The sequence below is a fragment of the Natrix helvetica genome, assembly GCF_964273705.1.
Source record: "Natrix helvetica genome assembly, chromosome: 3".
Taxonomy (NCBI): Eukaryota; Metazoa; Chordata; class Lepidosauria; order Squamata; family Natricidae; genus Natrix; species Natrix helvetica.
The window spans coordinates 50,848,329-50,875,870 of record NC_138549.1 but is presented as its reverse complement, the minus strand read 5'-3'; the positions used below and the strand labels follow the sequence as shown (position 1 = coordinate 50,875,870).

At 41.9% G+C, this 27,542-nt stretch overlaps 1 protein-coding gene across 1 annotated transcript in view; it reads right to left on the bottom strand.

Annotated features, from left to right (window-relative positions):
• Positions 1 to 27,542, bottom strand: part of SMS (spermine synthase) — a 94,898-nt gene that overhangs the window by 46,626 nt on the left and 20,730 nt on the right. Inside the window, exons 4-7 of the mRNA XM_081947986.1 lie at positions 24,318 to 24,382; positions 21,142 to 21,317; positions 19,870 to 20,024; positions 18,980 to 19,069 (exon numbers count right to left, since the gene is read on the bottom strand). Coding sequence (XP_081804112.1) covers positions 18,980 to 19,069; positions 19,870 to 20,024; positions 21,142 to 21,317; positions 24,318 to 24,382 — 486 coding nt within the window. The remainder of the gene's footprint in view (positions 1 to 18,979; positions 19,070 to 19,869; positions 20,025 to 21,141; positions 21,318 to 24,317; positions 24,383 to 27,542) is intronic.

Sequence of the window (27,542 nt, the reverse complement as noted above, 5' to 3'; positions counted from 1 at the left end):
GTGCCGTGACCCTAGGTGGCACTGCCTTTCCCTGTTGCAGGGAGGCCAACTTAATGCAAGCCCTCAGCCAGCGACCTATTGTAGAAGGAGAAACCTTCTGTCCCATTGAGTCCGGCTGAAAGGAGACGAAAAGTGCCTCAGATCGACGAAACGCCTCTGTCCTCTTGATGTAGCTGCGGACCGTCCGCCAGACATATAGTTTATGCCAGGTGTGTTCTTTGGGATGCTGAGGATGAGGGCAGAAGTTAGGTAGTATTACTTCCTGAGTCCTGTGAAACAAGTTCACCTTTGGTAGAAAAGCCAAATCTAACCTGAGGATGACCCGGTCAGCATGAATAATACACGTCCTCACGAACCGAGAGTGCTGCCAACTCCGACACTCTCCTAGCTGATGTGATGGCTATGAGGAAGACAGTTTTCAAGATGAGTTGCCTGAGACCGATGGTCCTGAACAGTTCAAATGGAGTCTTAGTCAGAGCTCTGAGAACAAGCGGAAGGTCCCATGTGGGAAACCTGTGAATAGCAGGGGCATGCAAGTTGGAAGCTCCTTTTAGGAAGCTTTTCACCTGAGGATGCTGCCCCAAGGAGACTGAAGAATGTCTAGTTAAGATGGTGGATAAGGCAGCAACTTGGCGGCGAAGGGTGTTGGGGGCCAACCCCTTGTCCAACCCCTCCTGCAGAAACTCAAGCAGCTGCGGTACTGTAGCTGAAGCTGCAACAACATCGTGGGACCTGCACCAGGAGTCAAAGGCCGTCCAAGTGGCGTCATAAATGTGAGTTGTAGAAGGACGTACGGATGACTTTGTCAGACAGGTTGTCTCTCCTCAGGAGCTCCCCTTCAAGGACCAGACGGCCAACTGAAGCCAATTGGGTTCCGGGTGTACTATGACCCCCTGGCTGAGAGACAGCTGCTCCTGAGGTAACCTCCAAGGTCTGTGTATGGAGAGACTGACCAGGTCCGCGTACCAGGACCTCCTGGGCCAATGCAGTGTGATGAGAAGAACCTCTGCTCCTGCCAGAATCTTCTGGATCACTTGTGGGAAGAGCGGGAGTGGAGGGAAGGCATAAGAGGCCCTTCGGCCAACGGCAGCGCAGGGCATCAGTCCCCTCCGCTTGCAGAGTGGCGTACCTTGAGAAGAACCTCGGGAGTTGAGAGTTGGCAGGACAGGCAAAGAGGTCGATCACTGGAAGGCTGAACCTGAGTGTGATCTGGTGAAAAGAGTCCAGAAGACGCCATTCCGTGTTGTCGATGGTCGTCCAGCTCAGCCAGTCCGCTCTCACATTGTCCACTCCCAATATGTGGTCCGCTCTTAAGGAGGCCAGATGGCGTTCTGCCCACCTCCCTAGAGTCTCTGCTTCCGCCATGAGGGTCTTGGACTTGGTGCCCCCTTGGCGGTTTATGTGGGCCTTCATTGCTATGTTGTCTGTAAGAAGCAACATATGGTGGCCCACAATGTCTCTCTGAAAGTGGCGCAGGGCTAGCCTGGCCACTCATAGTTCTAAGAGGTTGATGCTCTGTGTCGACTCTCTCTGCGACCACTTGCCCTGCGTCACTTGTTCTTGGAAGTGAACCCCCCATCCTTGGAGGCTTGCGTCGGTCGTGACCACCAGACGTTCTGGTTCTCTGAAGAAGCACCCCTTCATCACTGCCCGCAACTCCCACCACCGAAGAGACTGCTTTACCTTCAGGGGGAGCTTGACACATCTGAGAGAGTTGCTGGCCTTCGCCCTCTGGATGGGGAGGAGGAACCATTGCAGTTCGCAGGCATGTAATTGTGCCCATGGAACAATGTTTATACAAGAGATCATGCAGGAGCTGAGACAATGACACAATGGATGCCAGCTGCTTTACTCTCGCCTCGCGAGCACAGGTTGTGATACTGCATCTGTGATCTAGAGACAGGAACACTCTGCAACAATCCGAGTCTATGAGCGCACCGAGATGCAAGATGCAGGTGGTTGCTGGCTCTTTTCCCGGTTCACTAAGAACCCGTGATGTTGTAGAGCAGAGATGGTGTGCTGGACATCTCTGATGGCTTGGTTGATGGACGTTGATTGAATCAAGATTTCATCAAGGTAGCAGAGTAGTCGTATTGGTCGGGAACGTAGGTGTGCAGCTATCATCGCCAATATCTACGTGAAAGTCCTCGGTGCTGACGACAGGCTGAATGGCAGAGCCCTGTATTGGTAGTGCCTGCCGTTGTAGTGGAACCTGAGGAACATCCTGTGTGACCTGCGGATGGGAATGTGCAGGTACGCCTCTTTTAGTCTATCATTCTGTCCCCTCGTCTGATGCAACCCAGGATGGCCTGTAGGGATTGCATCTTGAAACGCTTGTAGGCCAGATGCTGGTTTAGAGCTTTGAGGTCCAGAATGGCCCTCCAGCCCCCGGAGCTTTTGGGAACCAGGAAGAGAATTGAGTAGAACCCTCTCTTTTCCTGCTCTACGGGGACTGGCTCTATAGCGTTTATCTGTAGGAGATGTTGAATCTCCGCCTGCATGTGTTCCCTCTTGGGAAGGGAAGTGGGGATGGGGCCCCGGACAAAGGTCCTCGGGGTAAGGGACAAGAATTCCAGGGTGAGGCCCCGCCTAACCGTGTTGAGAACCCACGCGTCCGTGGAGATCAACTCCCAACGGGCGGCGTAAAGTTGAAGATGGCCGCCTATGGGAGGATCCCATTGGTGGTCACTTGGACCTGCGGTAGGAGCAGTTGTTGGAACCACCGTGAAAGGGGCGACGAAAAGGCTGCTGTTGTTGGCGGCCCTTGTCCTTGAATTTGGGTCTGTCCTGTCTCCGGTCATTTCCTTGGGGATATGACCTCTGATAAGAGGCACTTGGGTTTGAGGAATCAGACCCCCGAAAGGGCTGCCTCCAAAAACAGGAACCCCCCTTCTTGTCAGGTTTCTTAGTGGTGGCAGGAAGAACCTTCCTCTTATCCTTGGTTTCAATTAAGAAATTCTCCAAGGGGCTTCCGGTGGCGCTGCTGGCCTTGGAAGACGCTCCCTCGGGAACGCCAGCCCGTGTTTGAGTAACAAGCTGCTAGGATAGCATAAATCAGCTGTCCAGCAGTTTGAAAACCTCCCCCTCGGGAAAAGGGGGGGAGGTGAGCTGCCTGGCATACGGTAGAGGTGCCCAGCGGCCCCAGAAACAATTCTGTGGCGTGAAGGGTGTGAGCTCCCCAGAAAGCCCGACAATCTCATCACAGGACGCTTCTGCCTTTGCAGAAACAAAAGGCAGCGTCCACACCTGCAACTTCAAAGTTTATTCTACATCTGAACAAGAAGCAGGCAGAGCAAACCAGGAGGTCAACAAATTGCAAGTACAAGCCTTAACTCCGTAGATTATATTTCTTTCTGTAAACTTAAAGGGAACTTTTTTTTAAAAAAATGGTGCCGGAATAATAAAGGGTGTGTTGGAAACGAAAGTGAAGTGGAAAGCTGATTAGCACTTGTTAAGTGCCTGTTAGTGCTGCTGGAAGACTTCAAAGAATAGGTGGACTTTCTGGACTGAACAAATTGGTTGTTTAAAAGCTTGATTTGAATATTTTGAAATGGCCTCTAAGCAGGCAAAATTCAATGTTTCAAAAAGTGCTGGCAGTTCGCCAGCGCAATCGCAAAAGTTGCAATCTTTACTACCTCCGGTGGAAACACAATCACAAACCCTGACACTGGGGGCTCTACAAAATAACGTACAAAATGCATTAAAAGAACAGGCAGTTATCTTGGAGGGGAAAATTACAAGTGCCTTTAAAGATGTCTCTGATGAAATATCTGGAATTAAGGATTTAATCCAAACACGTAACCAAGAGATAAGGGAGGATATAGTTAAGGCACTTAAAGGATTATTTGGCTATGCAGCATCTCTCAATGAGAAGGTGGAAGAAATTAATGAGGCTAATACAAAGTTGGACAACAAACTTATGGAGGCACAAATTAAAATTAATAAGTCAGAGGCGGAGCTTACAATGATGCAATATAGAACAATGGAATTTGCCCTGAGGATAAAGGGGTTGAAGATTTAAGAGAGATTTTTGCAGACGCTCTTGCTCAATTAACTGGGGAGCCAAAGGCCAAATGCGTCTGGCAAATTGACAAAATTTACCACGTTAATTCATGGATTGCCAGACAAAGACAACTGCCAAGAGATATTGTAATCTATTTTGTCACCAGGAAAATTAGGAATGAAATATTGCAAGCAACCTATAAAAACAAACTGCAAGTGGCAGGTCAAGATGTGATAGTATTGAAGGAAATCCCCCCCCAAAATGTTGAGATCTAGAAAGGACTATGCATTTCTAGTGGACGAACTTAGAAAGCGCCAGATTCAATACAGATGGGAGACCCCAGCCGGATTGGTGGTGAACTACCTGGGAGAAAGACATCGCCTCAACTCTGTCTGGAAGGCAAAAGATTTCTACAGCATAGTACTAAAGGCAGGACACCCTCCGTCTACAGATCCCAAAGAAAGAAAAGAGACAGAGGACCCCAGGCAGCAAGATAATCAGGCACAAACTGGGGTTGTGAGTTTGCTGCAGGAAACAGAAGAAATTATGGAACACAGACAAACCCGTGCGGCTACTAAACGTAAAGAACAAGAATTAAAGTCTCAACAAGCCCAGATGACAATCCAAGATAATATAAACACAAGCACAGAAGCAGTGGGAGGAGCTAGACCGAAGGTGAAATCCCAGCAAGATTTCCAGGCAGCTCTTAAAATGCTTCAGTAAAGATGACAATTAAATTTCTAACATGGAATGTCAATGGCTTAAACTCACCACAAAAAAGGAAAAAAATATTTCACTACTTGAAACAATTTAAAAATGATGTAATTTGCTTACAAGAAACATACATTAGAACACAGGATCAGAAATACTTGATGAACGCAAGACTGGGATTGCATTTCGTAGCATCTGCTCCGGAGAAGAAAAACGGTATAGTCATATATTTAAGAAAAAACTTAAAGGCTGAATTAATTGAAGCAGATCCTCAAGGTAGATATATTGCAATTGAACTATTAATAGAAGGAAAGAAAATACTCTTAACAGGAATATATGCTCCCAATCAACAAGAAGAAAAATTTTATAAGTTGCTTCACACCAAATTAACACAATGGGGTTACAGATCCTGTGTTTTACTGGGTGATTGGAATGGAGTACTGGATCCTGTTCAAGACAAGAAGAGGCTTTTGCAAAATACCCAAACACGAACAAGATTACCTAAATCCTTTTTTGATATGATGGATGACTTTGAATTGAGAGATATCTGGAGAGAACAGAATGTTAAAGAACGGGATTTCACTTTCTTTTCTGATAGGCACCAATCCCTTTCCAGAATTGATTTTTTACTAATTACAAATGATTTTTTTTCCAGGGTAAAGAAGACTAAGATATGCCAGAGAATTTTAACAGATCACAACTCGGTCTGGATGGAACTTGAATATGGAGACCGACCCAGGTGGTCTTGGAGATTAAATGAAAATCTATTTAGATATGAGAAAAATGTTACGGAATGTAAAAAACTATTGAAAGAATATTTTGCTTTTAATATGCATAAGGCGATATCTATGGAAATGGTTTGGGACGCAAGTAAAGCATACATGAGCATACATTAATAAATCTGTTTAATGTTCATAGGCGCAGACAAAGGGAGAAACAAAGGAAATTAGAGGAAGAAATTTAAAAAAAAGAACAGGATTGAATGTCTAAACCAGATGATAAGAAGACAAGAGATAATTACTTTATTGCGAGGGCAGTTCAATATGTTAATGTCGGATCAGATAGCCACTAATTTTCTATATGCTAAACATAACACTTTTTGCAATGCCAATAAACCAGGTCGATGGTTAGCATATATGTTAAGGAAAAAACAAAGATCCCGTAATACAGAGAAAGTAGAATATAAAGGGAAAGAGGTTTTTCAACAGGATATGATTAAAAAGACTTTTTTAGAATTTTACACCAGATTGTATGCTGGTGACAAAATACAAGGGTCAGACATAGACCGATATTTGGAGAAAGAGAAAATTCCTATACTTACAGATGAGCAAAGGGGAAGATTGAATCAACTTGTAAATACAGAGGAAATCTTCCTGGCAATTAAGCAGTTAAAAATTGGCAAAGCTCCTAGCACAGATGGCTTGACAGCAGTTTATTATAAAAAGTTACAACTAGAAATGATGGAACCTCTTAGGGAACTATTTAATAAAATCCAAATGGAAGGCAGGGTCCCACCATCTTGCAAAACCGCTTTTATTTCATTGATTCCAAAAGAAGATCCTACCCAGCCAAAAAACTACAGGCCTATTTCATTATTTAATACAGACTATAAAATCTTTGCTAAAATATTGGTAAACATGTTAATGCCAATTGCGCAACAAACGATTCACAATGATCAGTCTGGTTTGATACAGGGAAGGCAAATGAAAAGTAATGTAAGACAAATCATTAATATAATGGAATATTTGGGAAAGTATAACCAAGTCCCGGCAGTGCTTTTATTCTTAGATGCAGAGAAAGCATTTGACCAAGTCAATTGGCAATTTTTAATAAAAATATTACAAAAGATGCAGTTCGGAGAGCATTTCATGCAATCTATCAAAGCAATATACCAGAAACAGACAGCACAAATTATAGTTAATGGAGGCTTAACAGAATCTTTTAAAATTGAAAAAGGAAGAAGACAGGGGTGTCCCTTGTCTCCATTATTGTTTATTTTAACCCTGGAATTGTTTTTGAACAGAATACGTGGGTCTGACGAACTACAAGGAATTAAGATTAGGCACTACGAATATAGAGTAAGAGCATTTGCGGACGACTTGGTTGTAACTTTAACCCAGCCGGGGGAATAAGTTATAGGTCTAATGAATATAATTAATCAATATGGTCAAGTATCTGGGTTCAAAGTAAATTTAGGGAAGACAAAGATGATAGCTAAAAATATGACTACAAACCAAAAAAAAAAAAAAAGAATTAGAAAGAGTAACAGGATGTGAGATAGTAAAAAAGGTTAAATATTTAAGAATTTATATTACAACTTCAAATGGGAAATTATATAAGTACAATTATGAACCATTATGGCATAAAATACAGATAGAAATGAATAAATGGAAAAAATTACAATAGTCTTTGTTAGGAAGGATAGCTGCAGTTAAAATGAATGTTTTGCCCAAGTTTCTATTCTTCTTTCAAATGATACCAATACTTTAAAAAGACGCAAATTTGGAAGAATGGCAGAAAGGTATTAACAATTTTGTTTGGGCAGGAAAGAAACCGAGAATAAAACTTAAAATAATGCAAGACATATGTGAAAGAGGAGGCTTAAAAATGCCCAACTTAAAATTATACTATGAAGCAGCAGTTTTAACAACAATCAGCGATTGGATTAACCTAACAGAGGATAGAATATTGAATATTGAGAGTTATGATTTGGTATATGGCTGGCATGCTTATTTAATATATGACAAGAAGGCCGACAAGATCTTTAAAAGTCATATTTTAAGGAATGCCTTACTGCGTGTCTGGAACAAAAATATCAATATAGGCTAAACGACAAGATACCCATGTGGGGGGTGCCTAGACACCCTATAGAGAACATAAGTATAGAACAAAAACAAGATGTAACTACATATGCAGAACTCCTTAGTATGGATAGAGGTGCACTACAGTTAAAATCTTTGAATGCATTAAGAGACGAAAGGGTAATTCAAACCTGGTTTCAGTATGGTCAGTTACAGGCTAGATGGAAAAAAGACCAGAAATCCGGTACTATCCAAAATGAGGATAATTTGATAAAAGAAATCAGGGACCAGGGTCAAATGCACATAAAAAGGTTGTATAATGTATTGATAGAAATAGACTCAGAAACAGAATTAGTTAAAGATTGTATGATAAAATGGGCACAAAATTTTGAAGAGCCAATAGTGATGGAAACATGGGAAGAGATTTGGGTAAGCAATGTAAAGTTTACACAAGCTCAGAACTTGAGAGAGAATTTCTACAAGATGCTGTACAGATGGCATTTAGATCCAAAAAGGCTAGCCTGTATGTATCCGAATCTACAATCTAAATGTTGGAGATGTGACTGTGTTGGTGCCACGTACTACCATATTTGGTGGACTTGTAAAAAAGTTAAAGCATTCTGCATAAAAATATGGTGGGTTACTCAAAATATTTTGAAAAAGAGGATAAAGTTCACACCCCAGTTGTTTTTGTTAGGTATAGTTTCAGATTGTACTGTTATAGAGACTAACTTGATTTTAAACCTAACGACGGCAGCAAGATTGTTGGTGGCGCAATACTAGAAGAAGGAAGAGTTGCCCACTATCCAAGAATGGACGTTAAAAGTAGTAAACTTAGCAGAGATGGCCAAAATTTCAGCGTATCTGAAGGACCACTCAGATGAGAAGTACAAGCTGGACTGGAGAAGATGGATTGACTATATTCAAAACAAATACCGGACTAAAAAAATTCAGTTAGCTTATGAATGAAGGCACAAGGAATGTTACAATTTATTCAAAGCTAGTTTAATAAAGGGGGAGTTAAACCACAAGAATAGTAACATGTTAAAATTAGTTAGCTTATGTTAGCATATGGTTGTTAAATGTTTACACCCTGTATTTTGCTGTGGGAGGTCGGGGGGAGGGAGGGTGGGAAGAGGGAAGGGTAAGAGGGGGTGTTAATTGTAAAATTTATTTAAATTTTTTAATAAAAAACAAAGAAATTCTCCAAGGGTTCACCAAAGAGCTGTCCGTCCTTGAAGGGAGCAGAAGCTAACTTCCATTTTGATTTCATGTCCGCCTGCCAGTGACTGAGCCATAGCAGGCGGCGTGAGGTTACATTAGATGCTAAGTCCCGGGAGGCAAATTTGGCTGTATTGAGAGAGGCATCAGCCAAATATTCAACAGCTGCAATTATTTTATTAAGATCATGCCTCCACCTGGACCCTGTTGATAGGGGTTGAGCCCTCAACTGCCACAGCCACAGTAGCGAAGCTCTAGTAAAGAACGACGCTGAGGAAGAAGCTCTTATAGACCAAGCAGTCGCTTGGTGGATTTTGTGGCAAGCTTTCTCTGCCTTTTTATCTTCGGCTTTGAGCCCCTCAAGGTTAGCCAGAAGGACCGAATTGGAGGTAAGGGAAATAACGGGGGTGTCCACTTGTGGCAGTTGCCATAATTCGTCTAATTTGCTCTCCACTGAGTAAAGATTTTTGTCTACCCCCGTCAGGCCTGTAGTTATGTTCTTTTTAGGATCTTTGGCCTGCCACACTTTCTTATAATTTTCTATGCTGTTCATTAGTGTAGTAGTTGGGAGGGGGGGGAATAGAAAGGAGTAGGATTGTGGAATGTATTGTTGACATTCCTTTATAGAAGCCAAGGTCATCTTTTGTCTCCGCACCTCGACACCTGACCGGAAACAGAGGGGTGTAGATGCCAGCGTGGAAGATGATGATTGGAACATGTGATGGATTATGGGGTGTGGGGATAAATCATGAACTTTCAACTGGGTGGAATTCCAAGAAGAAAATCAGTGTTGGAATTCCATAGACGTGCTAACTTGCCTGTACAAATAAATTGGGCCTTTAAGGATAACTGCCTTGGACAATGATTTAATTCTGCATGGTATTTAGAACGCTAACACCCGCTGGGATTGGTCAGGGAGCCCGGTTGGGCCCACTGGCGCTGAATTACATTGACAAACATGTCAGGCGCTGGAACCAGTTCCTGTGCCAGGGTGGTCTCATCAAAAAGACCCTCCTTTGGGCCCTGAGATTCAGAGGTGGTAGTGGACCCCTGGGAGGTAACACCCGATTGGGTTGAAGCCTTGGCCTTATGTAGTATTGACTTAAATATGGAAGGGCGGCTTTTTCAGGAGGATTCTCATCCTCTGAAAATTCCTGCTCCTCTGCATTGTCCTCCTCCAGCACTGATCCCTCTGTGGCAATAGAGGTGCCTGGAGAAGGAGGGCCTACTCCCTGCTCCCTTGGAACAGGCTTCTGGGTAGTCTTGGCACGAGTGGCTTTTGAGGCCTGGAGTTTCTTTCGGATGCCTGCCTCTATGCCCCCCTCAATTGCCTGCTCAATGGCCCTTTGCATCTGAGATGACAGATTGGGCCCTTGATCCTCAGGGGATCCAGATGGGCCCGGCCCCTCCCTGCCAGCTTGCCTAGAAGGAGTTGGATCTTCCTCAAGGGCAGAACAGCCAAAGGGACATATTTCCTCTTGAATAGAGGAAGACTCGGGGTACCCCATGGAGGCTGCAGGTGAAGAGGCCTGAAACTCCTCCTCCATAGCCGGTGGGGAATGACACTGCCCTGGAGAGCCCTGTGGAAAAACCTCATGGGGCTGTGGCAAGGAGCTAGGATCCCTGGATGGCTGCCCAGAAGAAATGGACAGTCACCTGGCCCTTTCAAAGGGTTTTTCTAGGCCTTATGTCTGCGGGTCTCAGCCTTGGATAAGGCCTTGCCACCTCTGGGGTTAGGGGTCCCCTTCCCTTTAGTGCCCTTTATTCCTTGTTCCATCTCAGGTGGATCTGGCCTACTGTGTTTCACTGAGGGGTCTGGATTGTCCTCTGGCGTCCTCTTGCTTTTTTCAGCCATGATGTCTGCGTTCTTCAAGGCTGGAGAGCAGTAGGCCTGGCACTGGTGCAAATGTATAGTGACTGCGCGCCTCACAGATCTGTCCTTGGGACGGGAATATGACCCTAGGGCCAAAACTCTCCCAGGCTGCACTTATAGGTCTTCTTTGGGGGAGAAAGCCTTGCTGGCGCCCCGAACTAAGGCTAAATTCCCCCGCGGCTATCTGTGTGCTGAGGGAAAAGGCGCGGTTGCTGCAAACGGCCGAGTGGAAAAGCACGCCAAAAGAACAAGTCCAAAATGGCCACCGCACCTCTTTCGGACGAAAAGGGAGCTGCCTGGCGAAAAACAGTTAAATGACAGCTGGGGGGGAAAGGAAGCCTCCTGCCGCCCCTGCGCTCGCCAGCAGCCGCCGGAGAAGCGCCCCCACGAACCGCAGCTGCGTTGGCTAACAGAAAGCCGGGAATCGCCAAATTCCTCTCAGCCTCATAACATAAACCTCTCTTTAAAAGGCAATTTCTTTTCTCTGCCTAACTAAGAAGTTGACAAAAATAACAAAATATCTAACTAATATTGGTGAGTTCCAATCTATTTGTTCAAGAACTGAGAAACTCCCCAAAACGCATCCGAACTGGGCTGGACTGAGTTTTTTAACTGGTCCTCAATAAGGAGAAGAGGCGTGGCTAAGAAAATTAACTCAGTCCTTGGGCGAATAGACTGAATTTAACTCATGCTTGGACTCTCCAAGTAGCGCCCAGGAGAATGGTGGTTTAAATCATTAAGCCCCAAAAGAACTCTTTGTTTGAAACAATTTGGAGACAGAAAGGAGGAAACAGAGAAGTGACTAACCCATTCAAAGACAAACTTTGAATCTGGGTGTGAAAAGATTGTGTCTTTAAAAGAGATTAATTGACAATTGGGAATTCTACAAAGGAAAGGAAGAAGGGGTGAAAAAAACATACTAAGGAGACTTGCTTTGCTCGAATTTCTTCTAACTAATATATCTCAAGCAACTCTAATTAATGAGAGGTGGAATGTAACAAGGGAAAAAAAATCAAGAAAAAAACACTATTTTCTCACTTATAACCTAATCTTGTCTGAGCAATGAATGGAATGTGGAAACTTGGTAAGAAGATTTAATTAACCAACTGACATAAATCAGAACTTGGAAAAAAAATGGGAGGTGAGGAGAAACAAAAGTTAAAAACATACCAAGGAGACTTGCTTTGTTCGAGTTCGTTCCAATTAATATATTTTAAGCAACTTTAACCAATGAGAGGTGGAAGGTAACAAGGGGGGGAAAAATCAAGAGCGGAAAAAAATATAGTTATTTGCCGGAGGGAAGAACAAAGAAAGTGAAGAGATCAAAATGTCTCCCCCTTCTCTTCCTCTTCACTTTAGCTGAATCACAATTTAAGGTGGAACAGAACTCTGAAATAAGAAAAACCTTGGAAAACTTGGGATTTAAACAATAATTAACTGTACAACTAACTATAATTTTGGAACTGGACAATATGGAAAGCTAAATCAGAATTTAAGATGGACCAGAACTCTGAAATAAGAACCTTAAAACGTGGGATTTAAACTATAATTAACTGTACAAGTAACTGTAATTTTGGAACTGGAAACTATGGAAAGGTGGAAAGGTGAAGAATTAAGTGAAATCATAAAAAATGTGCATAAATCATTAAAACTAAATTTAAATAGAATTTTGAAGTCAGAATCTGAGGAGAAGCAGGAAGTGAAGGAAGAAGAGGGGGAGGATAATAAAGTGGTAGAAATGGTGGAAAATAAAAAGCAGACAAAAGATCTCACTGAGTTTGATAGTAGCATAGGGAAAACTGAAGAGGGGGGATATGTTCCAATAAAGGGAAATAAAAAGCAGATAAAAGATTACAGTGGGTTTGACAGTGGTTTGGGGAAAATTGAAGAGGGTGGACATGTCACAACAAAGAAAAGGGAGAAGACAGGAATAGAGAATTGGGACAAAAGACTTACTAGGACATTAGATACCTAGAAATTGTTTATGTGGAGAATATAAAGTTGAGGTATGTGATTTACTCCTTTACATGATAATTGAACTGAGTTGCTAACTGATTGAATATGATAATGAAAAGACAACTAAGTATAGGTTAAAATATATGAACTATGGATGCATATAGAATTTTTAAGAAGAGGAACAAGTGAGGTGTGTACTGCTTGTTATTCTACATAGTAGATTAAGGGAATTGTAATGAACATTGAACAGTAAAGATTGTTATTTAAAGACAATTAAAGGTAAGCTAAATCAAGATATGGAAAAATGGAGGGGGAATATGAAACATACTTACAATGGAAAAAATTGAGATTATAAAGACAGAACTAAACATTTGGGGAGTTAATGATATATAACTATATGATGTTATGATGAGAATAGCTGGGAATTGTAACCAGGTCCACATTCCAGGCAAAAATAGGTGAGGGGGGGGGGTTAAAAATATAATTGCTATATATGTATACTTTTTTTCTTTTAAAAAAGGATATATGTTAAAACTAAACATGTTTATTGAAGTGGAATTATAAATACCATCAACATAAAATGGAGCTTGCTCAGAAGCTGAAATACACCAAGTAAATGAGATGAAGAATGTGGAGTAGAGGAGAGAGATAAGGGAAGAAGAGAGGGATAGGAGAGAGGGCGGTGGGGGAAAGGAGAGAAAGGAGTGGAAAGGGGAGAGGAGAAGGAGAGGGGAAGGGGAAGTAAAGAAGAGAAGGATGACAGAGGGAAGAAAGGAGGTAGGGAGGAGGAGGAGAGAGGGAGAAGAAAGTGATGGATAGGGTACAAATATGGTGTATGGAGAGCAGAAGAGCTAATAATTATTTTTGGGGTTGATGGTAAGACAAATTGATGTAAATATTTAATAATATTTTTAAAATGTTGATTATGTAACAGTATACATGTGGTTATTTGTTATGAAAATGAAAAAATAAAAAACTTTTTTTAAAAAAGATGTACTCCATGACCCATAGGGAGCTGGTCGAGCTATGGAGTATATTGAGACCAACCTGGCGAGGGGTTTCATCCAGCCAGCCAAGTCCTGGATTGCAGCCCCAGTGCTATTTAAGGAAAAAAAGATGGCTCAAGGAGGCTCTGTGTGGATTTCCGTGGAATTAACGCCTTGTATGTGGAAAATATCCTGCCCTAAATGAAGGACATGCTAGCCCACCTAACAAAGAGTAAGGTGTTCACCAAACTTGATCTACGGGAAGCATACTACAGAGTCTGCATTAAAGAAGGCGATGACTGGAAGACAGTCTTTAACTGCCTGTTATGCAGCTTCCAAATTAAAGTAATGCGGTTCAGATTACAAGAAGCCCCCAGTCTTCATGCAGCTAATCAACAAGGTACTGCATGATCACGTCTACAAAGGAGACCTAGTCTACTTGGACGACAGTCTCATTTTCAGTGAGACCCTAGAGGAACATGTCAAACTAGTGTGTCAAGTCTTTAAGAAACTCCTTGCGGCTAAGCTCTATGCGAAGCTATCTAAATACGAATTCCACAAGACCTCCCTAGACTACCTGCGCTACCGAGTGTCGAACGATGAGATCGAGATGGACCTGGGGAAAATAAAAACCGTGTTAGACTAGCAACCCCCATGCACCCCCAAGCAGCTTCAGAGCTTCCTCAGGTTTGCCAACTTTTACAGACAGTTCATTGTCGCTTTTGCTGAGGTGGTACTCCCACTCAGGAAATTTTAAAATGAGAGGGGGGATCCCAATCCGAAGCCAAGTAAGCAATTGGCCCGTAGACTGCCAGAGAGCCTTTGAGGCTCTTAAAAAACTATTTGCCAATCCTTAGGCATCCCTGAACCAGAGCAACTGTTCATGATCCAAGCAGATGCCAGCGATGTGCCCATAGTGGAGGTGCTGTTGCAAGCGAACCCCCAGAGACAGCTAAAACACTGTGCTTATACCTCCAAAAAGCTCACCGAAAGGCACTGGGTGATGTGGGAAAAGGAAGCCTATGCCATCCACTGGGCTCTCCTCACCTGGCGACATTTTCTAGAAGGGAGTAAAAGTGCTATTTGAGGTATGGATTGATCGCAAAAACCTAGAGGCACTAAAAATGCCCTGAAAGCTCTTTCCTAAGCAAGTCAGTTGAGCCCAATATTTTAAGAGATTCAACTTCGACTTAAAGTACATCCCAGGGGGGGAAGAACCTATTCACTGACGCTCTATCAAGAAAACCTCAATTCAACAGTCGCCAAGAGGAAGTCATCCATGCCGTCATCCTCACCTCCCAGCCGGCGGCCCAAGTCACCACCTGAGGCCAAGCCTGGTGATAACCACCTACCAGAGGAGACCAGATGACGGCGGCACTAAAGACTGCCCTCTCCATGGACCCTTAGTTCAACGATAACCGGGACATCCTGATCCTTAAAGATGGACTGACATGGAAGGAGACCAAATTATATTTCCCCAAATGAGACTCCAAATTCTGAGACTCCAAATTCTGCAGCGCAGCCATGATGCCAAACTGGTGGGACATTTCTGCTATCTAAAAACTCTGCACCTAGCTAAATAGCAGTTTTGGTGGCTGAAGATGAAAAATGACGTCGAGGAATATACTTGGCGCAAAAAGTTGTGCCACCTGTGCAGCCATGAAAAAGAGGCCAGGGAAACCCCCTGGTCTCCTTCAACAGAAACGACCCATCTGTGGGAAGAAATTGCCATGGATTTTATAGTCAAGCTCCCAGAGAGTGGTAGGAACACAGTCATTTGGACCGTGATTGACTTATTCTCCAAGCAAGCCCATTTCACCACCTGCAAAGGGCTGCTCTCTGCCAAGAAATTGGCTTGGATGTTTATAAAACAAATCTATTGGCTTCATGGGGTAACCTGAAGGATTATCTCAGATAGGGGGATCTAGTTCACAGCAAAATTCTGGAGGGAGTTCCCAAGAGCCAAAGGGTCCACTCAGGGTCTTAGCTGAGCTTTTCATCTGAGCACCACTGGGGCAGCGGAATGAGCGAACGCCATGGTGGAACAGTATTTGAGGTCCTATGTGGATTATCAGCACTCTAACTGGGCAAACCTACTGCCATTCTCAGGCGTGGCTTACAATAATGTGGTGTATAGCAGCACCGTCCTGACCCCATTCCAGATTACAAGTAGCATGGAATTTACCCCCATGCCAGAGCTGCCAGCGGAACCACCATCATCCATGTCTCTGAGTGACTGGATGGAGTCCTTGAAGCAGGGGTGAGAAAACACCAAGCGAGCCCTGGTTCAGGGGGCAAGAAACTATAAAGCACAAGCTGACAAGTGCCACTCCCCCCCATAGCCCCCTTTCCGAGTTGATGACAAGATGTACCTATCAACAAAGTACTTGAGGTTGAGGCTGCCAAGTAGGAAGCTAGGACCCAAGTTTTGGGATCCATTCCCAATAGTGAAAGTGATAAACCCTGTAACTGTGCAGCTTAGCCTCTCACGCTTGCTAGGGAAAGAGCATCTGGTTTTTCATAGCAGTTTGTTAAAGCTTCTATCTGTGCCTCTTTCCCAAACTGTACACTTGTCTCAGACAGACAGACAGACAGACAGACAGACACACACACACACACACGCCCATGGAAAAATTGTATTCTATAGGCTCCCAGCTAAGGCCAGTCGATCAGGCAGCCCAAAGCTGATGGTAGTTCAAGGGGAGATCCACTATGAAGTGAAGAAAATTTTGTATTCACGTCTGCTTCGGAGTTAGTTCACTGGAAAGGCTACCCCATCTGAGGCTACCTGAGTTAAGAGTTGGGATGTAAAAGTGGACAGATTAGTCAAACAGTTTCACAATAAGATCCCAGAGAAACCTTGGAGCCGCCTGAAGGTGGCCGGGGAGGCTGAAAGGGATCAGTTTAATTCTCTATGTTCTTTTTTCCCTTTTTTTCAGGGCATTCTCTTTGCATAAGAAGGGGCATCCTGTCAACCTAGGAGCCGTCTTTGAGCATCTTCAGGGTTGCCACAGCGAGGCTGGCTGGAGCTGTGGGAAGAACTTTAGACTTTGAACTGGGTGGGGAAAATGTGGGGGACTTCAGATTCGGGTTTTCACCAGTTGTGCCAATAGGACAGGCCTAATAAATCTATACTTTAAGGACTTTCAATTTCCTATGGGCTGTTACTTGGCACTCTGACACCCATATTTATTTCAATCAGTGCATAGCCCACCATTTAATTTACAACTTCTGTCTATGCCTCTTTCCCAAACTGTACACTTGTCTCAGTCACACACACACACACACACACACACACACACACACGCCCATGGAAAAATTGTATTCCATAAAGCCAGTGTTTTGGTGCCAAAAAGGTTGGGGACCTCTGAATTAGATAATGTAGGGTCTCTACAGGAGAGTCCTTTTAAGGATTATGTATTAATAGAAAAGCAACTAACTTACCTCTGTTCCTAAATGCTAAAGCTGTTGTACATAAAAAACAGAGGAACTCTGATCAACTATCACAGCCACCATTTTGAGAGTTTTGCTGTACTGTTATCTGTGGACTAAATGCAAGCATGGGATAAACTGAGCCTGGTTTGTTCTTAGTTTTTTAAGTGGCCACAAACTATTAGCAAAAGTAGCATTTGATCACAAGGCAAGGATGCATTGACAAATGCTTCCCCTTTTGCATTTGAGCATCAAGAAGTGACAGGAAAGGAGAAAGGAAAAGAAGAAAGACAAAGAACAAAGAAGGAAAGAGGGGAAGACAACAAGGAATGAAAAAGGAGAGGGAAAGGAGAATGAAGAGGAAAAGAAAAAGAAGAAAAGGAAGGGAGGGACGGACGGAGGGAAGGAGGAAAGAAAGAAATTATAATGAGAGGGGAAAGTCCTTAGCACTTGGTCATCAGCAGTCCTGCTGCCCTGGTGGCCTCCCATCCTATCGCTGAGGATGCTTTGGTTACAAAGCCAGGTCTCCTCTGACCCACACACTTTGCCCACCCACCCACACCATGAGCAACCTGGCCAAGGACAGGAAGCACAGCAGCAGCAGCAGCCTTGAGGAGGAGGTAAACTCAGCCAGGCAGCCATTGGGGAAGGCTGGGCAGGGTTGGGCACTTGCTCTCAACTGCCCAGGGCTCTAGGCAGCCTGCACCGCCATCCAGGGGTTGTGTGTGTGGCCTGAGAGGGATGGCAAGGCTCCTCTGGTGAACAAGGGTTTGGTGCTCACCCTGGTCTCACCTTCCTCTGCTGTACACAATGGATCCCCCCAGCTCCCCCAGGGCCACCACTCAATGAAATAGAGTTTGACACCCCTGCACTATGAGGTTAAATGGATTCTGGTTTCCAGACTATTCAAGGGGAAACTCCAATACCTAGTCTAGTCAAAGGGGTACCCAATATCAGAAGCTAGATGGGTAAAAGCTCAAAACATGAGGGAAGATAGATTAATAGAGAAATTCCATAAGAAATATCCCCAGAGGCCAAGGAAATCCTGAAGTAACTAACGTGTGTACTATTTATTTTCCACTTTTTAGAAAGGGGGGGGGGTGTTCCTGACTGTTAAACTTTGAAACTGGAAGCAGGAAACTTGTCCTCTTGTCACAGCCATTTTTTTGTTTCTCAGCTTACCACAGACTATTGAGGGTTACGGGAAAGAGGTTTGGAATGCCAGCCTAGACAGTAAGAAATCATTCTGTGGGAATCAAGTCATCTCAATAGATGTTTGGCAAGAGCCTGAAGGAGTTGCCGTAGTGACACCAGAACATCTAATTGGACAATGTGAAATGGTCAAAGGAGGGAAAGAAAGAATTCATTTTTTAATTAGGCGAAAACAGCAGGAACGGGTTTTGCTCCATGCATGCCGAAATGATGTATTCAATAAAGTTATGCTTAAAGAGATCTGATTGTGTTGAATTGCTGGCTTGATTGGGTTCGTCAGTAGGAACCTTGACACATACAGCCATAAATAATGACAGATAAGAATAAATATACTCTATTACTATTAGTAACAAGACATCAATGTTTCAATCAAGACATTATCCCCTATTCCAAAAATATTTCACATTTATCATTCACTCATTTACAAGATTTAAAAGCCACCGATGTAGAACAGCGTACAATTCCCTTTGCTCCCCCAAAACAAAATGGCAATTGAAACCAAACCAAAAAACCCAGTGGTTCAAAAATGTTAAACTCCTGCATATTTAAAATAGTATTAGCTGTATTAAAATAGTGTTAACTCTATTTTAAGGACATCCTGCATTTATATACAATTCATACCATTAGCTCACATCACCAGTATTGATAATAGATCAACAGACAAAATTGGCTTTAGATATTAAAAGCAAAGAGTATAACAAATAATTGAACTTATTTCTATGTACTTTCCAGAAACAAATACTTTTATGAGAAAACCATACAATGCTATAGATAAAATATATACCTGATAGCATTCTCCTTTTATATTGTCCAAGACATCTCCACATGTTTTACGCATGTATTTTCGACACCCATCAATCACCATTTGGTCAATGTTTTTGATACCAATAAGAATGAAATAACTCATTTTGTTGTTATTATAACATTCTTCATAATGTTCTTTATTTCTGCCTTGAAAAGCCTAAATTTTATAATGAACATAGCACTAAAACATTAATAAGTTGACAGTTTTTCTGGAGCCAAATAGATTAATTGAAAATATTGTTAGAAACGCACATATATTTATTATAATTCTTTGACATATGACCTAGTTTTAATCGGAGTATTTTATCCAATTGTATCATCCATCCTTAGAACTGAGCCACTGGCAGATATGATGGTCATTCCTGTAGATTCTCTCTCCTTGCCAGATAGAGTAAAACAGGAGTCCCCAACCCCGGGCTTGGTAGCAGGTTGCAGAAGTGGCGGGTCACTCACTCACATGGAACCATCCCCTCTCCCCACCACCACCACCACCATGCTGCTAGTGTGCAAAGCAAGAAAGGTTGGGGACTACTGGAATAAAGCAACCCTTAGTTGCCTGAGCAAAACTCTATTATAGTATATTTGTTACATAATATTTAGTCCAGATTAAATGTTATTTTACACACAAAAAATGTATGATTATCAGATCAATATAAGTACAATAATTTTAAAAGTAGCAAGAAATCTTCAATTGAATTATAAAATGTTATACAATTTGAACCAGATTTAAGATAATAGCCAAAGTTTTAAAGCGTGCTCTAAGCTAAGGAATCAAAATAAATAATAAACCAATAATATTTGTTCCAAACAGAATGGGATGAAAACTTTTGTTTTTATATTAATGATCATAGGCTCATATCAAAAGGATATCTCTACCATGGTGACCATCTTTGGTTTCAATTTGACAATTTCATACAATATTCCTCCATCACCACCTCCAAGAATGAGCACTTCTTTGTTGGTGTAATCTTCCTTTCCACTCCCCATTATAGCTTTTGTATATGCTAGGTCACTTTCTGCCAGATCTTAAAAAGCAGAAAAACAAACATATGAATATACACAAACATAAAACAATCTTTTCATAATAATAACCATTTTGATACTTATAACTAATAAGCCAACTGACAATTTATATTATACAACGGATATTATATATATTTATAGTTGGTTAGTCTTACATTCATCCTTTAGAAATTAACAAATTTGTAAGGGTAACTTTATAACTATAGTCCTCAATTTATGACCTCAATTGAGCTCATAATTTCTGTTGCTAAGTAAGACATTTGTTAAGTGAATTTTTCCTCCATTTTATGACCTTTCTTGCCACAGTTAAGTGAATCACTGTAATTATTTAGTAGCATGGTTGTTAAGTGAATCTGACTTTCTCATTGACTTTGCTTGTCAGACATTTGCAAAAACTACAACCATCATAAATATGAACCAGCTGCCAAGCACCTGAATTTTGATCACAGACCATGGAAATGCTGCAATGGTCGCAAGTGTGAAAAACAGTTGTAAGTTCAAATGGTCATTAAATGAACTGTTGTAAGTCAAGGACTACCTGTAACAAGTAGAAATTTGAAAGAGGGGTAGATATTTTGCAACTCTCAAGACCTAATGCTTTGCTCTGACTAGTAGGCAAAAAGGTATTGATTTATGTCAGCTGGTAGGTACCTGAACTGCATGAATTCAAAGCTATATGTTTACTGCAACCTCGTATTACACTGGTTAGAACTCTTTTCTGTCACCCAAGATAAATTTGTTCACATAATTCAGTCAGCTATCACAACTCAGTTAAGAATGTTACATTATTTTCCAATTAACCTTAAGATAGTAAGATCAATAAAGAGTAATCGTATATCACTGCAATTATATTTATATTTTATTTCAAATCATCAAAAATGCGACAAGGATCTAATAATCCTTTCTTTCATGACATATGAATAAAATATCAATTAATTCTTACACAGAATAAATGTTTAGCAATTTAAGAAAAATAATCCTAGAAATAGACAATTCCAAGTCCTTAATAAGCCACGGGTTATGGCTTGTATTTAGTCTAGTTGTATTTAGTTTAGAAACTTTGGCTGGACTGATTCAATAGCAAATGCATGTATTATATTTTAGACTGATAATACTCACTAACATCCCCACTGAGGATAAGAATATTTCCAAATTGTTTTGAATGTAAAATTTTAATATTCTGATAAACTGATTCTTCGTCGTATACAACTTCATCTATGTCATATTCCACCAATCGCCCATCTGCTGTAGGCCAGTATCTATCAATTGCATCCCCTCTCATAATGACTGGCAAGCTGAAAGGGGGGGGGGAGGAAAAAAGGGAGGGAGGGAGGAGGGAGGGAGGGAGGGAGGGAGGGAAGGAAGGAAGGAAGGAAGGAAGGAAGGAAGGAAGGAAGGAAGGAAGGAAGGAAGGAAGGAAGGAAGGAAGAACGGACACATTTTATTATTGTCAGACAATCTTAAATAGCAGATTCCTAAAGGGACTATTATGTATGAATAGACGATCCAATGCTAGAAGCAAAATACGCATTTTAAACCAATAAATTAAATAAATTCATACACTTAGTACATTTTCTTTACTATTTTCTAATTTCCAGTACTAAAGCCTTTTACATTCTAAATTTACATTTAATTCTAAAATATCTAAACATATATTAAATTCTCTTCAGAAATCTATTTTTTAATTTCCAGCATATTTCTACCGTGTTTCCCTGGGTCTTATTTTCTTTTGCCCCACAAAATATGGTCTTGGGCTTATTATAGGGGGAGGGCTTATTGTTTTGGGGTTGCCAGGCAACTGCTCCCTTGCGAGCGGGCTCCCGAAGAGCCGGGCACAGCCTCAGGGGCGAAGCAGCCATGAGGTGACCATGCTCACGAGCAACCCCCCCCGAAAAACCCCTCTCCAGCCGGGCAGAGCGCCATTCACTGACCTAGGGAGTATCCCTAAGGCGCCAAGGCATGTGGTGCTCTGCCCGCTCCCCAGCTCCCACGGCTTGGCACATTAGGGATACCCCCTAGGTCAGTGTATGGAGCTCTGCCCGGCTGGAGAAGGGGGTTGCCCGAGTGCCTGTTCCGCTCCCAGCAAGCATGCCTCCCAGCCTCACCATACCCTGGCCCAGCTCTCCCTGCAGAACCAGGGCACTGCCACCGCCTCCGCCACACTCTGAGCATAACTTCTTCTCCGGCTTCCAAACTCCAAAACTCAGCTGCTGAGTCTTCCAGCAGCGGCCGCTCTAGGAGCGCGCTATATGGTTGTGGGCTGGCTGCTGGAAGACTCTTTGTCCAGAAGACTCTCTGTCCGGCAGTTGGCCCACAACCATGAAGCGCACTCCTAGAGCAGCCGCTGCTGGAAGACTTGGCAGCCGAGTTTTGGAGTTTGGAAGCCGGAAAAGAAGTTATGCTTGGAGCGCCGGCACCCTGGCTCTGCAGGAAGAGCTGGGCCAGGGCATGGTGAGGCTGGGAGGCATGCTTTCTGGGGGCGGAACAGGCGCTCACGCAACCCCCTTCTCCAGCCGGGCAGAGCTCCACATGCCTTGGTGCCTTAGGGATACCCCCTAGGTCAGTAAATGGCGCTCTGCCCGGCTGGAGAGGGAGTTTGCCGGGTGGCTGCTCATGAGCGTGGTCACCTCATGGCTGCTTCCCTCCTGAGGCTGTTGCCGCCCGGCAACTCCCCCCTCCGACCAGGCAGAACGCCACTCCCCAACCTAGCGGTATCCCAAAGGCAGCAAGCAATGTGAGCGCCTTTTTTCCCCCTGGCTCCCTTGGCGCCTTCGGGATACCGCTAGGTCGGTGAACGGTGCTCTGCCTGGCTGGAGAGGGGGATTGTCCAGGGGGCTTATTTTTGGGAGTGGGCTTATATTTTTGCCCACGTAAAAAAATGTGGTAAGGCGTTAGTTTCAGGACAGGTCATATTTTTGGGGAAACACGATAGTTATACAATAATACAATAATACAAGGCGAAGGCGCCAAGGGAGCCAGGGGGAAAAAAGGCGCTCACGTTGCTTGCTGCCTTTGGGATACTGCTAGGTTGGGGAGTGGCGTTCTGCCTGGTCGGAGGGGGGAGTTGCCGGGCGGCAACAGCCTCAGGAGGGAAGCAGCCATGAGGTGACCACGCTCATGAGCAGCCACCCGGCAAACTCCCTCTCCAGCCGGGCAGAGCGCCATTTACTGACCTAGGGGGTATCCCTAAGTTTTTTGCATGTATTTAAACATATATTAACTACTAATGAGAGGTTTGTGTACAATATGACTTCACCGACTATATGTGTCCATATACACTACTATTTCTTAAGACGGGATATAAAGTATTAAATAAGATTGCCAAGGAATTCTATTTCTGTTTGTTCTGAGTGCTATTAATACTCCAATGTAAAAAAGATAGGAAATTAAAAATTATGTATCGTATTTTCTTGATCACGATAATAGAAAAAAATCTTATTTTTACTCATTCTAATTAAAATTGTCGTATATATTCATAATATATTCAGTAAAAAATTAAGGCACTGAAAAGAAGTTTCTGGCAGAATTTCCTTATGTTCTTGATTATTTTACTAGACAAAATAGAGGCTGAGGCTGATTTGAAAATGAATCTGAAAGTGGATTTAAAAATGCCAGACTACAAAATTAATATGGAAAATGATGTCACACTGCATTTACAAATGAAACTGCCTGTTGCCTTAAAAATTAAGGGGGACATACAAATAAAAACCTTGTGAAGGAGTTTCTGAGAGGAGACAAAGAAAAAATTATAAGAAATCAACTTGTGGGACATTATTTGATGGGATTAAAGATCAATTAAAGAATAAAATTAAGTATAAGAAACACAGAGTGGACTTATTTGATCTAGGTTAATATATAGTATATACAGTATATTCATACATAAGAAATATTTTATTGACATATCACAGGTGATAACTTACTGAAGTTGTATTTGTTATGTGGGGGTGAGTTATTTTTATATACATTAATTTTCTTTGCACTTTTAATTTTTAAAGTTTTACTTTTTATATTCTTCTTAGTTTGTATTAGTTTTTTATTTGTACACTTTTAACAAAAATATTATAACAATTTTGATTGCTTTCTCTTAATTTATATACATGGAAATAACAATCATCTTAGAAATCTATCCTTCAATTTTTGCTAACTAAATAATGTTAGCACTGTATAAAAGCTCTATACTGTATATAATATAGGAGATAGTTTAACTATTGCTTTGATTTCAGAGTAATTTATTCAGTCATGTCCTTCACTGTTATTCATATTTAAGAGATGTATGAAAGCACAAACTTCCTTACCGCTTTATCCTTTTGATACTTTTATGAAATAATTCTTTCATTTTTTCTTCTACTTTATTTAGAAGCTGCAGGAAAACATATGTGTATAAACCATAGTAAAAACACATTATACTTAAGAATTTGATACCACTCTTATTATAAATATATGCATCATTTTTATTATTCAATCGACTTTTTATAGATTATGTTCAAGTACCAAAACATCTTCTTGAACATTACTTCAAGTACAGATTTTTATATGCATCCTGAAGCAAAGCTGAAATTTTGCCCACTTTTCTTTATGTGATTCACTGAAACAGTTTTCAGTAAACAAATAAAAATGTTAAGAATAGTTTGCATTATTTATTTGATTTATATTCCAATTTCCCCCCACAAAATTCTTAATGAAATGGTGATGCGTTGCCTTAGTTTTGAACTTTTACACTAGTATTTATTTTCCCTTTTTCTGGTCATTCAGATGACTTTTTATATTTATTTATTTACTGTTGACAAGTTCTTTTATATAATTTGCAATATAATAGTATCAAGGCTTGTTATCGAACTTCAATATTATGGAAGGAGACTAACAGTGAAAAATATAATACGCCTGATTATTGCATCTGCTTATGTTTACCTGTTTTTATGTTTTACATATGCTAGGTATTGGCTGTAATGAACTGAAATTGAACTAAACTGATGCTAAATGCAAATCCTTAAAACTCATCTTTTTTTATAACTCATCTAATTAGATTCCATTATTTATATCATTTTCAACTTCTCTCTCAAAAAACTGTGAAATAGATTTAAAAATCCTCTCTGAAAGAATGGCTAAACTGGAAGAGTATGTAAAAATAAATCTGACAAAGAATTTACCATATTTTTCAGAGTATAAATGCCCTGAAGTATAAGACACACTTAGCTTTTGGGGAGGGAAACGGGGGGGGGGGGGGATCTACCTCTGCCTCTACCTCCTTGCAGCAAACAGCCTGTTTCAGTTTCAGTTTAGCCTGATTAGCACAAGGGGGGGGGGGGAAATCTGACTCCCATTAATTTGCCTCCTTGCAGCAAGCAGCATGTTTCAGTTTCAATTTCAGCACAGCCTAATTAGCACAAGCAGCTGATTGTCGGTTGGATCAGCCTCCCCACAATCAGCTTCAAGTTCATTGATCAACTATAAGTAACTATTACATCACTTTTAAAATACTAAAATCAGTATTGATCTCTAAACAGAATGTAAATATCAGAAACGCTAGTTTAAGATTTAAGTTATCCTATACAATTGAAATGTTAAGACTTATATAAAGAGGATCTCACACTGTTGTTCTCTATATAAAATTATAGTCTGGATATAGTCTCCAAATGGAGTTACCATATTTTTCAGAGTATAAGATGCATCTTTTCCCCCCCTAAAAAATGAAAATTTGGGTGCGTGTTATACACCGAATGTAGTCCTGCCCACACGCTGGCCTCCACCCTTTGGCCTCTGCCTCCCAGCAATTTGTCTCCTTGCAGCAAACAGCCTATTTCAGTTTCAGCTTCAATCAGCCTGATTAGCACAAAAAGCTGATCGTCGGTTGGACAATCAGCTGTTTCAGGTTGCAGATTGCCATAGTTTATTGCCACCTCCGTGTGCCACATTTTCAGCCTCCACATGCCCATTTTTGGCCTCTACGCATGCCATTTTCTGCCTGTTCCAGAAATCTTAAATCATAAACTAGAGTTTCTGATATTTACATTCTGTTTAGAGAGCAATACTGATTTTAGTATTTTAAAAATGATATAATACTTAATTACTTACAGTTAATCAATCAGCTTCTGAAAAAGTTTGATTTCTATATCTGTAAATTCCATTCATTCATTTGTATGTTTTTAAACCTTTTCCTTTTTGATTTCCTTATTGTTAATTTTTTTCAATAATATGTTTTAAAATTAAAATAAAAAGTTAAAAAACATGTTGCACAATAGCAAAATACTATTTTGCTTAGCATTTTTTTCACATAGTAGCCACCCAAATGACCAAGAAAATTCAAGCTTAATAGCTCTTTCTTGCTGATCTCTTTTAGGAACAAATATTCAGAAATATGCACCATCTAATATTAAAGAAAATGATAACCACTGCAGTGGTGGGTTGCAGGCGGTACGCCCCGGTAGGGGTGTACCGGAACCTGCCCAGAGCACCGGTTACCGTTCTGGTACGGTGCTCCAGAGGGCCCACCCGCTCGCCTGAGCTCCTTACCTGTGCTTTAAGCCTTTGGCGCTTCCACACACGCGCATGGCACATACAGCACCTGTGCAACGCTCCGTGAGAAGCTGGAGTGTCACAGAGGCTTGTGGAAGCGTCGCAGGCAAATACGACGCACGCATGCACCGCATGCGTGTGCGCGCACCCCAAAGTGTACATGTGGGTGACGCCGGGGCCATTCCAACTGTACCGGTTGGAATGAAATCCGGAACCCACTACTGAACCACTGTTACATGCTATATACCTATTATCCTCCTAAGTACCTACCTACTTACTCACCCATCATTCTATTATTCTCTTTAGGTATAAACAATCTTATAAAGAACACAGAAAACAATGAACAGTAAGCCAAAAATATTAAAGGCAGGAAAGAAGAAAAAGAAATGCTGTCAAAACTAACTTGACCAACAACCAATAAATAGATACTTTTAAATTTTTATATGATGACCCTTTGCATGAAAACCAAGTCAGATAGGTTTTGTGGCTAGAAGGATTTACATTTAATAATTAATATCTAAACCAGGGGTGTCAAACTTGATTACATTGAGGGCCGCATCAGGGTTGTGTTTGACCTCAGGGGGCCAGGGTGGGCATGGCCAGGTTGACGTCACTCATGTCAGGGGCGCCTTTGGTGGCCCAAGCGCTCTACCAGCGAAAACAGCCTGTGGCCCTCATGAACTCCATTTTCGTTGGCAGAGGCATCACAGGCCGGTCCTTCAGAGTTTCCAGTGCAGCCATGCATGCCAGATCCGGCCCCCGGACCTTGAGTTTGATACCCCAAATCTAAACTCTCACTTTTGTTTCCTGGAGAGGGGGGATTTTTTGGCTGGCTTTAAATCAGCAATGACTGCTAGCAACTGCTTAGAAAAGTTCCTGTTTTGCAAGGTTTTTCAGAAATGGTTTGCCATTGCTTGCTGCAGCTGAGAAAGAATGGCCCAAAGCTACCCAGATAGCTAAGGTGGAACTAGAACTCATGGTCCGATGCATTAGCCAAGCCTGATGCT